The sequence below is a fragment of the Oryza glaberrima genome, chromosome 11, assembly GCF_000147395.1.
Source record: "Oryza glaberrima chromosome 11, OglaRS2, whole genome shotgun sequence".
Lineage (NCBI taxonomy): Eukaryota > Viridiplantae > Streptophyta > Magnoliopsida > Poales > Poaceae > Oryza > Oryza glaberrima.
In genome coordinates this window covers 13410034-13426656 of record NC_068336.1, presented here as the reverse complement: position 1 = coordinate 13426656, position 16623 = coordinate 13410034, and the positions used below count along the sequence as shown (strand labels likewise).

At 42.2% G+C, this 16623-nt stretch overlaps 1 protein-coding gene across 1 annotated transcript; it reads left to right on the top strand.

Annotated features, from left to right (window-relative positions):
• The first annotated feature begins 584 nt into the window (after positions 1-584).
• Positions 585-15992, top strand: LOC127755262 (ankyrin repeat-containing protein At5g02620-like). The gene is made up of 8 exons (XM_052280920.1): positions 585-797; positions 905-953; positions 1715-2196; positions 2291-2550; positions 5604-5820; positions 5959-6471; positions 14562-15088; positions 15195-15992. Exons 4-8 carry the CDS (start codon positions 2395-2397, stop codon positions 15894-15896), a joined length of 2115 nt encoding a protein of 704 aa, XP_052136880.1. The 5' UTR covers positions 585-797; positions 905-953; positions 1715-2196; positions 2291-2394; the 3' UTR covers positions 15897-15992.
• The last annotated feature ends 631 nt before the right edge of the window (positions 15993-16623 follow it).

Here is a 16623-nt window from a genome sequence, read left to right as displayed (position 1 = left end):
GCATCGTGTTAGATCACGCCGGTAAAGCCTTCCGCTCCCAGTCCATTTCTTCCTTCGCATAATCTGAAATCGAACAGAAAGAAGAACAAACTAACATGATGTGCTTGTACATTTTGACCTGCCAAAATGTCTGCCACTGGCCCACTGCCGCTTCCGCCCTTCCTCCTGCTCCCCCGCGTCGCCGCGCTTCACTGACCCACCGCTGGTAACCCTTGCGTTGGTCCCACTTTCTCTGAGGTCGCTGCCTACTTGGAGGGCCGGCCAGATGTGGTCGTGCAGTCCTTGAGAGAGGAGGGTTGGCGCCATATGCATTGCATCACACGCAAGTGCGTCACTACCCCGAGATCCGTATGTGCGATTGCAGCCGCCTCCACTCGCCATGCCAATCTGATCTAAGAGTACTCCCTTTATTTTGTTTGATTTTCTTTTTTCCTGTTGCTTGATCGGTGTTCAGGCCTTTTTCCTCGTGCTGTTTCAAATCTACTTTACTTTCTAGGTGGAATTTCCCCAGGTTTTAGTTGAGTGTTTAGGGCTAAACAGCACTGCAGCAAGCATTATCGGCCTATTTTTGTTCGCAGGCGCATGTTGCAGAGTGAACACCATGGACATGGATGCGGCTTGCATGCAGAGTTGCAGAGTGAAGACAATGGCCATCGTTGTTCAGTCTACCACGAGCCAGCTGCACAAATGCTTGATTCAGCTTTCAACTTCCAACCTGATTTTAGAGCAAGCAGGCAATAATCTCGCCAATTGAAATCAACAGATCAACATATCTATCGATGTGCCTATAAGATGCGGTAAGTATTTTGGATCGATGATCTGTAAGATTTGAGTTCAGCTCGTGCTTGTTGTGAGAGCACATGACACATCGGTTGAATAATTGACAGAAGCCTATATTTTACAGGTAACCAACAAGAAGAAGTGCTTGATTTGCTTTCCAATTCAGATTTCAGGTAAGGTAACAGCTGACTTTGAGTTCTTTTTAATTGATGCATAATCCATTATTCTTTTGTTAAATTTTCTGATAACTTAATAGGAAAAGACATTAATTAACTATGCCATGCCTGCCCCTATAGGCTATATATAATATAACTGTAGAACATTGGATATTTTATTTCCTTGTACTCAAATATAATCAATGTTGGCCGATTTTGTAATCTTATTTTTGCGTGACAATCACATGTGGAACCTACATGGTACTACTTGGTAAGATCTAAGTAATTAGTTATACTTAGATCTAAGATCTAAGGGCCGGGAGAAATTAAACCTTAACAACATTGTGAAATGCAGTTGGATTGAATCTTGGAGGTAAATTACTAAAGAACTGAACTATTATTGTGAGTATAATTTACTTTCTGATCTTTTAACAAATAAGGATATTGTTTGTTAGTGGTTCTAGGTTCGGTTACCCTGCCCTTTTCTGCTGAGTGCAATTAGGGCTGAGCTTTTGTGCAGCCTTGTCAGAGAGAATGAAAAGGTTCGTAGGCAGTGCATCACTTATCTGAAAATTGGTTATGAATTTTACTTCATTGGATATTGATGTCACTAACATATATATTTGCTTTTGAGATGTACTAATATTAGTAATTTATATGTGGCTATATACTCTGTTGATAATATTAACTATTCCCTGCTAACATGTTCTTATTCATTTATGAATCTGAAATGATGTCCTTAACTGCTAATGAAGTAGTGATATGCTCCTAATTTTCAGGATAAGGAGACTATGAGAGTGACTAGGAAGATCTACTACTAATAATTTGCAGGACAAGCAGAATTGATATTTATGTTTCATTTCCTATGATGTTTTAAGCATGTATATAATAATTACAGTGTAGCTAAGAGGGTTGGAATTTAGAGGGATTAAAATTATAGATTTTTTTTTGTCAAGATTGCTTTGTTAGTTACCAAGGAATGGAGGTCGAGCCCACTTCGCTGGGTTTTTCCTCGGGCTAAGTTTAAATTTGATGCCAATAAGTGAAACCTTAGTTTCACTAAAGTTATAGATTGAGCAGCGTTTAAAGGTAGCTTGTTGTAGATCTGTAGGTAATACACTGTATCTTTAAGACCTCACAAAATTTTCTCCAGAAGCAATACTTGTATGAGCAAAGCGAGGAGTTAGCTAGGGGGGCAACAACTGCATGCCTATGTGCTATGTCGCAGCAAGTCAATGAGCTGTGGGCTGAAGTCGAGCAAGTGAGTGGGTGAAGTTAGTGTACTACAGTAATTCTCCTGTGTATGTAATCTTTATTGTCTCTGCTATTTGCTCTAATACTTACGCATCTTTTAGTTTTCATCCTGTGTCACTGGCTCACTGCTCCTCCAGATCAAGGGAGCAGCAACAGAAAAAGCTGCCTTGCCGCCGCCAACATTGAAGAGAATGGCATAGATGCTATGTTGAGGATGGGTAGCACCTGCAGAATGCACAAACCTGCTGCCGCAAGGCTGGAGGGGGCCCTCGAGGAAAACACCATGGTGGGCGGTTGCTATCGGGGACCCGTCATGGTTATTGTCAAAGGGGAGCAACAGTGCAAAAAATTACGCCTTTCAGTAAGGAAACTTGCAACCTTACATACCATTTTATCCCCCTTGCGCTATTTTAGATAGAGTTTCAGGGTTTTGAGCTTTAAAATTTCCAATGGTTTGAGATGGTTGATAGTTCTTAAAAAGTACTCCCTCCGTTTTGAAATGTTTGACGCCGTTGACTTTTTAGCACATGTTTGACTGTTCGTCTTATTCAAAAAATTTAAGTAATACTAATTCTTTTCCTATCATTTGATTCATTGTTAAATATATTTTTATGTAGGTATATAATTTTACATACTTCACAAAAGTTTTTGAATAAAACGAACGGTCAAACATGTGCTAAAAAGTCAACGGTGTCAAACATTTCGAAACGGAGGGAGTAGTTGCTATCATTTGATTCATTGTTAAATATATTTTTATGTAGGTATATAATTTTACATATTTCACAAAAGTTTTTGAATAAAACGAACGGTCAAACATGTGCTAAAAAGTCAACGGTGTCAAACATTTCGAAACGGAGGGAGTAGTTGCTTGTGATCAATATAATTTTTTTTTGACGTAAATGACCGATATAATGCAAGGGTCAATGTGGAAGGTATATATTGTTTTTATCATTTATGGCCAGATGATCCAATTTGGTAATGTATACATTTCTTATGAATTATGCAAGGAGAGCAATTGTGTTCTTACCTCTACTTTATGTTGCAATTGTGATTTTACCCTTCGTTTTTTAGGGTTTGTGTTTTTTCCTTACTTTTTTCAAACGAAACTTTAGTTTGCCCATATTTTAGATGGCAGTTAGGTGAACCCAAATTTATGAGATTAAACAAAAGAAAAAAGTATTTACAAAATACAAAGGGACTATTGTACCCGTGGCAGAATAACTTACCCACCTCCAAGTCTCCAACCCCATCTAGCTCATTCTGCCGTCTCCGGCGCAGGGCCATAGCTAAGGAGCAGTTCCGGGACCAGTGTGTGGGAAGGCCACAACAGAGGTTATGGGCAGCCCGCGGGTAGCTCTGACGCAGCGCATGGGCAGTAGGGATGAAAACGGAGCGGATAGTTTCTGTCCGCTCCGGACAAAAACGGATACTGATACCTTTCGGATCGGATAATTCTCTGATAGTTCGGATATGGATACGAATACGGATATGGTATCGGGGTTTCCGTCGGATACGGATAATAATTCGGATATCCGGTGAACAGTGCTATTCGGATATCCGCAGAAGCTATGAGACATACCCCATTTCTTTCTAACTCTATAACCTTCAATATACCTTTATAGATTTTAATAGTAGTTTATCTCTTAACACTAGTCCATACTATTAATATTATTTAAAATTTAAAAAATATTTATAAATTATACTTCATTTTATATAAAATGAACTAATTATATATGTTGATATTTGTTTCTATTAGAAGTTGAGTTTGTTTTCGTCTTCCGAGAAAAAATGTTTCTGTATTCATGCCCGATCATATTCGATTCTTATTCGTATTCGAGATAATCCGTATTTGTTTCCGTATTCGAGCTATCCGTATTCGTTTTCGTATCCGGTAAAAAAATATGAAAACGAATATGGTATGAGCATTATCCGTTTGTATCTGCTCCGTTTTCATCCCTAGAGAAAAGAAGGCGTGGTGATGTTGGAGTAAACTTGGGGAATGTATTGTATTGGTCCCAATCAACTTGATGGATCATCCAAACACTTTGTGAGCCCACACTCCTTTCCTTCATCCTCACAAGTATTACCACAAACAAAAAAAAAACAAAATTCTTGGTGCAGTAACGTTTGTTCAAACATATAATAAACAAATATAATATAGAACATATGCACATTTAGTTTGTTGATTTGTAACATAAGCATGCATATATCCGAGTTAGTGATATCCTCATCATCCTCCCCTTCTCGATTCGAAACCGTCCTTGGTTTCACCTTGTCATTGAGCCTATTGAACTTATTTTTGTCTATCACAATATAGGGTTAGGTAGTCTTCTTGTTGATCATATGGTTGGATTCTGAAATTATAAAACTTGGAAAACCACAACAATCCCGTTCTTGCAAACCAACCTGTAACTCACTTAAACAACTAGAGAAACTAGATAGAGAATTAGATATACACAGGCAATCCTTTATGCACATTATACTATCCTTTATTATCATAATTGCCAATCACATGAAATTCTACATGAGAAGGACATGGCAATTCAAATCTAGCAAATAATATTTTTTCTCTAAACAGTTGAGTAGACAAAGATCATCAAATTGAAAATACAGCCCCAAATATTTAAAGAAGTTAACATTCTAAGATTTTCATTCTCGCTAGCAATGTGAATAGCATGTTTAAACTCAATACATGGTGATTCAATTATAGAATTAGTATGTTCATTCACTAGTTGTGGCATAGATATAAGTGAAGCACTACACAACTCTTCTTTATCACCAGAAATAAAAAGTAAAGTTGAATAAGTAGTGGATATATTTTTGAAAAAAATATGCTTTTGGCTTAGGTTTTAATTTGAGTTCAAAAATTAAGAGGAGAGTGTTGTTGTTGCATTTGTATAAACACAGTTGGAAGCAATAAAACTGATTTACTTTCAAGAATTCTTCGGTTTGTATTAACACAGTCAGATCGGCATATACACACCTGTCATGCCGGATACCATCAGGTTTGAAGGTTTCTTTTTATTCCGTGAAAAGATTTCGGTTTTTGGTGTTTTTACCATTTGCCCTCCCGTATGATAAGCTTGCTTCTTAAGTTCAATCCTACAAATGGTTCAGGGTGTAGCTCACTAGTGGAAGTATGGGGAATGACATCATCACGGTCCGACGGAGATATAGAGCTCTTAATGTCAGTTTGTTCTCCGCAGCCTTATCCCCCACCACCTTTGAGGTTAATTACTGTGGGAGTCTAGGTTATTTGACCAGCTTGCACCTCTATATTCAATTCAACAAATGACATGCCATGATACAGACGGTCTAAAGAAAATCACCATTGACCGAGAATACATGCTGCTCATAATATATGTATTCTAATCAGGGGAGGTATCATCCTAACTCGTTTATAAACCCTAACAGGGACTAGGATGTGTATCAACTATCAAGACAAAGCTAATGGAGTTCACACATGCTGGTTGTAAGAAGAAGATTCCTGACCACCTATTCATGTGCTCTGAACTTTACATCGCAGCATATGACGGGCAAACAGATGAGGTCGTCAGGCTCTTAGGAGAAAGCAGTGGCGTTGCCGTCCAGTCACCGACTAGCCGGGCATCTCCGGCCGCGCAAGCAGCTGGTACTTCCACTATGCAAGTTCTCTCCTGTACATACTGTTTTTACGAATTTCACACGCAGATTTCTCCATGGAAAAGTGATTTTTTCCGTGAGGAGTTTCATGAAAGATGAAGCCTACAGATATTCACATGTTTTACAGCCAATCAACATGCGGCCTGCAACATTCATGAGGTGACTGCAGAGCGGAGCACGGTCCTCCACGTCGCCGCGGCACAAGGGCACTGCGATCTGATCGCCGAGCTGTGCCGCCGGGACAGCAACCTCCTCTCCGCGGCGAACTCGACAGGGGACACACCGCTGCACTGTGTGGCGAGGGCGGGGCACACCGGAGCGATCCTGGCGATCGCACGGTTCGCTCGGGACAACGTGGAGGAGGACAGGCTGAGGGAGATCCTGCGTGGCAAGAATGCGGCGGGGGACACCGCGCTGCACCTCGCCGCGAGGCACGGCCATGGCAAAGCGGCTTCGGAGCTGGTCGCGATAGCCCCCGCCATGGCTTCGGAGCTGAATGGCTCTGGGATGTCGCCGCTCTACCTGGCGGTGATGAGCAGGTCAGTGGCTGCTGTTAGAGCGGTGCTGTCATGTGGGGATGCATCGGCAGCAGGCCCCGACTCACAGAACGCGTTGCACGCCGCCGTGCTGCAAAATCCAGGTTAGAAAGTTGATCTTATTTTACATAATAGAAATGATTTACATCCTAGCTTATCCGCCTATCCAATACGATACGGAGGCAACTACGGATCGGACGCCCGATCCGTAGCAAAAGAATCAGGCATCTGTGACTCTTTTGTCAGCCTGACCACACCATGCTTTTACACCCTCCTTTGCATCAATGGTGCCCTTGCTCAGCCTATATATGTTGTAGTACATGTATGGACTCTCTCTCCTCTCTCGCGCTGCTTTCTATGCATTAATTATCTCATTAAAATCTAAACAATTTTATCTTCTAAATTATATATTCGATGTATTATATATCCAATTATATCATTGAATTCGTTGTAATTAAATATTTATACCAAAAGTTCCAAAAGTTTAGACGTTCCCCACGTATATAAAATTGTTTCACTATATTGGTCAAATATGTTTAAACTCACAACATGGATTGTTTCATGGAGACATAAGAAAAATACGAATTGCAACACCAACAGGTTCTAGAAGAAACCCTGAGCCTCAATGAGGGAAACATGGAATATTTACTGGAATATTATACGAAATATTCCATATATTAGCATATACTTGATTTTGCTAAAAGATTTTTATACACGTATGAAATATTAAGTTATAACTATTGAAACATTATAAAAATATTTACTGAAACATCTAGATATGTGCAACATTTGCAAATAAATTAGTGAAACATCACAAGATAATTATTGAAACATCCAAATAAAACTGCATGCAACACTAGTAATGCATTGAAACAAAATTTTTGTTGTCAGAATATAATCATATGAGATTTCGTTGGAGAGCTTTAATTGCATCAAATATTATGATAAGTAGTTTAGGAGAATAAAAATCAACAATTAACTACAAGAATATACCACTTGCATGCATAATAGAATGGAAACATATCCTATGCACATAAGCTTTCCGTGAATACTCTGTACACACCAACTAGCAAATATCACCGAAATTTTAGAAAAAAATTTGACACATACTTTCAATAGTATTACACTTACATGTGAAATCTTATCTTCAAATTCATTATATTTTAGCCGTACAAAAAAAGACAAAATTCTGACAGAATTTTACCCTTAAAACTATCAGAATTTTTACTTTTTTATTACGGCTAAAATATAATGAATTTGAATATGAGAATTTACAGATTTGTGTAATACTATTAGAAGTAAATATCCAATTTTTTTTGTAAAATTTTTCATAACTGTAACGCTCCGCTTTTCGTGAGACGTTAAAAACTAGTTTGAGAAAATCCTAATTGCGAAAATTTTCGTTCTTTATGTGTGAGTCTAAGTCGTGCCGAGGATCTCAATTCAAATTCCCGTTGTTCCATCTCATCAAAATTAAAATCCTCCACCTCAAGATTCCAATTCCGATTCGAGTCTCCGAATTCAAATTCCAAAATTCAATCGCCTCCTCTGAATCCTCGCCAAATACTTGTCCGAATCCAAAAATATCCGAGCCCATTTTGAATCCCTTCGTCGACTCCTCCCTCTCATCCGAAGTCCAAGTCAAATTCCAAATTCAAATTTCCTCCAATTCAACTACTCTGTCAAAGTCCGTTTTGCCTCCCTATATTTTTGTGGGCTGAATTCCTCTCCCTCGACCCATCCCTCCTCTCAGCCGTGTCCCCCTCCTCTTCGCACGTGCGTTGCACGCGCCCCAGCCGAGCCGAGAGAGAGCGGCTCTCTCTCTCTCTCTCTCACTCGCTCGCTCCCTCGCTCTCGCTCGGTTGCTCCTTGCCGCGTCACCGCCACCGCCATTGCCGTTCAAACCGCGCCGCCTTCGCCCTTCCTGCGCGCGCGCCCCTGGTGGTCGACCGCCTGGCTGCCCGTCGCCGTCAGCCCTGGCGCCACCGGCCGCGCGTGGCTGCCTTGCCCCCGCTCCATGCCAAACCAACCGCCACTGTCATCGTTGCCGTCACCACCCGGTCCCGCCATCCAGCATGCGTGCTTCCAAAACTCGGAGGCCAAGCTCGCTCTCTCATCCCTCCTCCTCCCAAAACGGCATGGGGCGAGCTCCCCTTTCCACCCTCCCCTTTTCCTTTTTCCCTACCAGGACCGACGCTCTGTCGCCGCCTTGACCGCTAGCACCGGAGACCGTAATCCACCGCCTCTCCTTGACCGCCTCGCCCGAGGTTGGTTCCTTCCCCAAACCGCCTTTCCCGTGCCTATAAAACCGCAGCCGAGCCCCTCCTCTCAACCCCTCCCGCTTCACTCTCCACGCTGCCGCACCATTGTCGTCCCTGCCCTGCAGTCACCCTCGTCGTCCGTCGCCGAAGCACCAGGGAGACCGGTGCGTGCGTAGAACGCGAGAAGAGGACTCCGGGCGCCGTCATCTTCCCCTTTCCCGGCCCGAGGCCGGAGAGCTCGCTCCCGCGCCGTCGGCCGCTCGTCACAGCGCCCGTCTCGGCTCGGTAGTGCCTCCCTCCGTTTCCCCTTCGCGCTTGCCCTTTCCCTCCTTTAGCTCGCTCGGTAGCTCGGTAGCTCGGTAGCCGTCCCGAACACACGTAGACGAAGCCCCCAAGCCCCGCCGTCGCCCGGCATGGCCTCGCCGCCATTGCCGCCCGTTCCGGGAAGCCGCCGCTCGTCGCCGGCCTTCCTCGGGGCCCCTCCGACCCATCCGACCCCGGGAATGAGTTCCCTAAACCCCGGAGATGCTCGCACCGCCGTGAATCGATCCCTCTCCCCTTCTGGCGAGTTCCCCTCTCTCCCTCACCGGCGGTGTCCACCGCTACGATTCGTCATCGTCGGTCCTTCCCATCCTAATCCGTCCCGTAGGCTCACTCCTCCTCGCTCCGCTTGTCGCTCTGGTGGAATCCCCTCCTCCCGCCGTGCCTCGCGCCGCCCCGCCGAATGTCGCCGCTGTCTGCCGTCCATCTCGGCCTCCCCCTTCTTCCTCCTTCCGCCGGCCCGCGTGGCATGCCACAAAGGCGCCACGTCGGCGCCACCTCGGCACGACCGAGTCAACCGACCCGGTCGGCCCCTCCCTCTGTCCTCCCTCCCGTGCATGCGGTCCACAGCAAGCCGAGCGACTGCAAGTGGGCCCGCCGCACTCCCATCCACACCGGCGCACCGCCCGTGCGCCATTCTCCCCCCCCAAACCCTAGCGCCGCCTTGTGTGCGCCCATCCCTCCGTGAGCCGCGTCACCGACAAGCGGGTCCCACCCGGTACCCCGCGAGGTGCACTCGGTCCACCGGACCGCTCCCTCTCTCCCGCGCGCCCCTAATGGGCCGCCTCCTCCCGCACGCGCTGCCCCTAATAGCCCTCGGGCCGCGCCCTAGCCGCCTGAGGAAGTCTAAATGACATCCCTCCTTCCTTTTCTCTTCCAAGGGATTTGATAAATCCTTTTTCCTTTGTTCCATAAATCAATTCCTTATTTCAAAATTCCATAAACCATTTCACTTGGTCCCGCACGTCAGTGACTGCCAATAATATTGTTGAGAATATTATTTCTATAAATTCCATAAACCATTTCTCCTATCCCAGAAATTCCAATTAAGCTTCCGAAATTCATATCTTCTCAACCGTTCATCCGGTCGCCCCCGTTTAACCTCTAGTGATTCCGTAAAATTGAGATCTATTTAATGGCACTATTTATTAGTCTAAATAGGATCTTTATTTGGTCTTTTGTTTAGGTTTTGATTGTTTGCGTATAGTTGCGGGTTGCGGATTTCATCAATCAAGGTTTTCTCGAAGATTCGTGAAGCATTGCGAAGACCTTGAGCAAGGCAAGTCACCCTTTGACCAATTGCTTCTATAATTGGAAAATCATTATTATTTTGTTTGCAACTTGCATTATTAGAATCACACACTTAATTTGCTTGGCCTCGGTTTGCGTGCCAAACCGACGGACCTACCCAGTAGTTGCACAAATTCCTATAGGCTGTACTACCCTGATTCCTTGTCGCTCTACCCTTGTGGTACCTTGGTATCCGTACTCTCTGAGCGCGTATATCAAGTATCCCACATACACCGTTGTTTGTCGAAAACTTGGGAAATGGGTTTGGGAAGCTTTGAAAACCCGACATGTGGTGTCGGTGTGTTTGAAAATAAAATGAATTGTGAAAATTCGCGATGCGGGTGCCGTGCCTACGTCGTGTTGTCCCGTATTCACATATAAGAACCGATTCCTGTGGGAAACTCATCGAGCATAATCAAAGTGCAACCACAAGGTGGAATGGGACACCTTGGCTAAGTAACTAGTCGGTTCGGGGAAATCTCGCATGCCAATAGTTGGGAACGCCGGGGCGGGGTCGGTTGGAGCCAAACCGGGTTCTTGGTAAGGCAAGGAAGAGAAGCTTGCTAACTTATCGATCGAGGTGGTTGGAGTTTGATTTGTGAAAACTTAAATGGCCTATATTTATGTGAGTATTTGATCCTTCTATGTGGCATGAGGTATCCTTGGGTTGGCTTCGGAAAGGCCTTGTAGCGAATCTCCCTTTTTCCGCCGTGCGTCATGAACACGGGTCAGGCAATGGGAGCAAGTTCGTGTCTTGTGGGTAAAGTGTACCCCTCTGCAGAGGTTAACTAACTAACTGTTCGAGCGGATGTGAGGTGGTTCCCGTTGCGTAGATTTGTTTGCCTGTGCTTTGTGAAAAGTTCTTGTGGAATGAGAATCGTAACCAGAATCAGCCTATGTGGCAGATGGATGACCTGAGTGGTCAGAAACGAATCTGTGTGATTCGGGATATCTGCGGGCATCATAGACTAGGCTTCCCGAGTGGAAGCGGATTGCTTTGCTGCTGGGCAGCTGGACTCTAGGAGTCCGCAAAAATGAAAAAGGCTCTGAGAGCCGCCTAATCAAGTGAAATGGCTCTGGGAGCCGATAAGAAATGATCTGACCCGGGAGGTCGGTACATTACCATTTGAGTTGATGAAAAGCATCTGTTAAGTCGAATCGAGCGCAAGTCTCCTTTCGACCCAAAGTTAAAAAGAAATAAATCACTTAGTGATTTCAAAATGATTTCAAACAAAGGATTTGCAAAACAACCTTGCCTCTCTTCCAAGCTTGCATTAAACACCTAAATTCCCGTGACTTGCTGAGTACGAAAGTACTCACCCTTGCTCTATATAAATATATATAGTTCCTCCGTCGTGAAGTGAAGATGAAGTGAAGTGAAGATTAGGGTTTCGTCCTGGTTCCCAGCCGTCGCCTGTGGTGTTGGGTGTTAGTTCGTTGGTTCCGCTGCTGCTGTTGTTGTTGGTGTTTCCTCGTCCGTGTCGTCGGTTGCATTCTCGGGCTGTCCGAGCTGCAATCTAAGTTAAGGTAAATAAGTCCTCTATTTATTTAGGATTGCAATGATTCATATTTGTCACCGTGGGTACCAGCGCTATGTCCTGGGACTGGTACTGAGATCGCGGTTTCGTAAGAAGCGGTTCGCGCCGTTTTTCCTACGACACGCTCCTGTCAGGTGCCGTTGTACGGCGGTACCCGGTTGGGGTGTGACAATAACACTTGCTAGTTGGTGTGTACGGAGTGTGCACGAGAAACTTGTGTGTATATAATATGCTCCCATATAGAATAGAGAGACCCTAGGCTGATTAGTATACCAGGCTGCTCATGTAAGGGTACCGCACTACCTGGCACCTCACCCGCTGCATGCGCGAGATGCTGTTGCTCATGCATTCGCAGCCTGATTTTTTTTCTCCCTGTGGGACGCCCGGCGGCAGCGCTATAACTGGAAGTCTAGCTGGTTATCCGCTCGGCAAGACTGCAAGTCTGCAACTACATATACACAGAGTAATTTGTAGTGAAACAGGGTTCTTTATACTCCTATTTATACCAACTATAAAGTCAGTCTTTCCAACTGAACCAGAAGAACAGTTGACTCAACAAACCAGGAAGGATGCATTTTAAGGTCGTCAAATGCGGGGCAAATTTGCTAAAGACGTGAATTGTGATTATTATATAATCTTTATATCCATTTTTTTATGTGACACAACCTGTAAACCGTCAAAGCAAATTAAAAACAGGTGTTGAGATATCTACTCGGCCAACGAAACTTGCAGTAATACTCCCTCCGTTTCAAAATATTTGACACCGTTAACTTTTTAGCATATGTTTGACCGTTCGCCTTATTAAAAAAATTATAAAATATGTAAAACTATATGTGTACATGAAAGTATATTTAACAATGAATCAGATGATATGAAAAGAATAAATAATTACTTAAATTTTTTGAATAAGACGAATGGTGAATCACGTCTTAAAAAATCAACGGTGTCAAACATTTTGAAACGGAGGGAGTATATATTAAAGCCAAAGGTAACAAGGTGCATTAATGAAGACAAAACTATGCCTTCTGTACACAGGATGTGCTAACCCGTTTGCTCTAACAGTTGCACCTTTAGTCAACACAGAATAGATGGATGATGGTATGAATATTTTATTTCTATATGTTCTTTTTTCTACAGATGATCCATGTTTTAGACCAAAGGCAACCTATGAAATCACCATCCGAACTAGCCATCACTAGCTGTTCTTATAGAGACATGCAACCTTTCCCGATGGTAAAATTACCGTTGATGATTCCAAACTGTTGGAAATGTTGTAGCCGATAGTTTATGGTTAGAAATGATCCATCGAGAATGAGTTTACTGGGGATATGTCAACTTACCAACAGTGATCCAATGTAGTGTTGACCATCACATTCCTATGGGACATCACCACTGTAAGCCCACTAGGGGTTTAATAGATCTCAATTATACCCTCCGTAACAGATTCTATACTTTCCGATAGAACAAATAAATTACCGATGGATCGCAAACTATCAGTGGTATATGTTAAATTAATAGTTAATAATTCCTACATACTAAAAAGAACTATCAAGTTCTATTGATTTTTGGAAAACAATAATATGGGCACAAGTACCATTATTTTCACATAGCGATTTCCATCTTTTTAATCATATAAATAATTATTTTCATCACACTACTACACATGATCTTTGCGAGCATTCTTTCCACATGTGGCTCACATATGCAGCCTCCTGTGTGACGGGCCTCTTGCCTTAGACTCGCCATCTTTGAAAATAACTTTTGCAATCCTTTTACACAAAACTATTTTAGTGAAGTGTTTAACCCGCAATGTAGCTTTAAGACTTTTGCATATAGATCTATTTTAGTGGAGCACTTAGCACTTGAGGTAGTATTGAATCAATCTATTCCCTTTCGTTATAAAAAAATAAAGCTCATTTTAATTGCGTCCTGCGATATTTTATTCTTTTTTAAAAAAATTATATTTATCTTCATACAAGTCATATCACACACACCTAGAGAGAAACGTCAATGATAAATCAACGAACTTAGTAAATTCATTTCCTTTAAAGTAGCTTCATGGGTTTCTATAAGCCTCGATGGTGGCAATACAAAATCAATAGCCTTTCTTATAATAGTATGATTAAAAATTATATTTTTTTTAAAAAATATTATTTTAAGATTCATGTTGAGTAGGTATTTTCTTAAAAATACCGTAGGGTCTCACATATTATAGACAATCGCTATCTAAGATATGTATATTTGAGAGCTAGCAGGATTGTAAAAAAAATAAATTTATGAGTAATAAAAGTTTCTCAAGATTTCTTATGGAAAAAGTAAACAATGAAAATGCAATTAAAAATAGAAAACACCTTACATTAATTTCAACTTATTTTGTTAGAACTTTAAAAGTAATTTAGAGTGTCAAATAGGTCGTGGGTTTGAATGCCATATACTGCACACGACCGAACAATTGTGTGACTTATAATCCCATATACATGTGAGTATTTGACCATCTATAGATACTTAGTAAAATAAAAATTTTACTTTTGGCACCTATGATCTTAAAGTTTGAATTCTTTTGTCAGATCAAATATTCAACTTATTCCCAAATCGTTCTAAAAAGTCCTTATAAAGTAGTATCAAGCAACATTTTGTGTTTGTTTTGAGAAATTTACATGCAGTCAAAATGATGTGTATAAATTAGGTAATTAACTTATTCCTTATTCATTTTATACTGCGCCATGCTTTGTTAATTCTAATGAGAGCGACATAATTTGTAAATGTCTCTATTGTTATCTCCAGAAATGGTTTCTTTGCTATTGCAATGGCGAGAAGAGCTTGCAACCCAACTTGACAGCAGCCAGAGCACCCCACTCCATTATGCCTCATCCGACGGAGATTGTTCTATCATCCAAGAAATCCTCAAACACACTCCACCCAGTGCTACGCAGTTACAAGACAGTGAGGGCCTCTCCGCCTTGCATGTGGCAGCGTTGATGGGTCATGCAGCTGCAGTACGCTTGTTGCTGAAGTTCTCCCCAGCTTCCGCGGACATTCGTGACAACCATGGAAGAACCTTTCTGCATGTTGCAGCTATGCGAGGCCAAGTTTCGGTTATCTCATATGCTATAAAAAACAGGATGCTTGTGCACATTTTAAATGAACAAGACAACGAAGGGAATACACCACTTCACTTAGCTGTTGTTGCAGGGGAATATAAAGTTATATCTAAGCTGTTATATAGTGGAAAGGTACAGAACCACATCATGAACAATGCAGGGCACACTCCATCTGACCTGGCAGAAAAGTCCACAGGTTTCTACACAATGGTAGTTGCATCTCAATCTTCCATCTTCATTTCACTATTCCTGAATTTGAAGATGTATTTTCAAATAGGTGAATATAAAATGTCATCTGTATATTTATCTAATGCAGGTAAGGATAATTCTGAAATTATATGTATCTGGAGCGCAATTCCGACCACAAAGGCAAGACCATATAGTGGAATGGAACGGTCAGGACATCATCAAATGGCAAGTGACTTCATCAAAGTATCTTGCAATTGTTTCTACTCTTGTGGCAACAATCGCATTCTCGGCTACATTCAATATGCCTGGATCATATAGATCAGATGGAAAGGCAAATTTGAATGGTGACCGTTTGTACAACGCCTTCGTGATGCTAGACGCTATTGCAGTCACCACTTCTGTAGTTGCAACAATACTTTTGGTGTATGGAAAAACTGCACAGTCGCATCGCTCATGGCCAAGCTTTATAATTGCAATGTACTCACTTTGGCTGTCACTGATTTGTATGTTGCTAGCCTTCTTCATAAGTATAATCGCAGTGATGGACAAGAATAATTCTATAAGGATTGGACTGACACGTGAGATGTATCAAGGATTGTATATCTTGATGATGATGCTAACAAAGGCTGCAATGCCTGGATCAGTTAAAGGCATTCTAATGTTTCTGATGCGGGGATGCCTGGAACAAGAACGCCGCGAGAAGAGACGCATCAGGCGGCAGTATCCTCTAATAGTTTTTTACATATTCAACATAATTGTGTTCACTGTGGTGACTACTATGGCACTTATCGCCATTGATGTCACTGGAAACCAAAGCCTTCAGTATTAAGTCACGCAAGCTGGTAGGTCCTGCATGTATAACATAGTTTATTAGCGGCAAGAATATAGATAATAATCAAGTGTATTCCTTTTATGCATATGAACTCTTGACCCATCTATAATTATATATGTTGTATAAATATCAGGTTATATTCATGTATACATATATGTCGCATGTTCGTGAATCTCAATGTTAGTTTGTTGACATCCACCTTTCAGTCGTTTCATAGAATACAGTGAGATTTACATTGAGAATTTGTTTTGTTATATTTCTTTTGGTTTTGTGTTATTGTTTACCTTGTAATAATTGCACGTACTGTACATGGTGATATAATGGTTGTGTGCATCCTTACCGCATATGATGTTGAGAGGTATAAAGAACCGATACACTTATTTAAAGGGATAGAGTGACTAAATGGGGAGAGCGATGCAATTGTATGGCATATGGAACAATAGGTGATTTTTTAACTAAATCTCTATAGATTGTTTAGCTGTAGAGGTGTTCGAGATAGAAAGGCAATGTCGATCTGGGAAAGTATGCTAGCAACAAACATTAGATCGAACACCTTGACAACATACAGTAGCTGATCCGGTAGGAACCACGCAAAACAGAAAAATCCTAAACTTTTGGGCCAGCTTTTATTGGAGTATTTCTCGGAATAGAACTCTGTGACTCAGTCTTTGCATGTTCAAGCTTCTGCTGCATATAAACTGCACTCAAAGTGCCCAACTACATG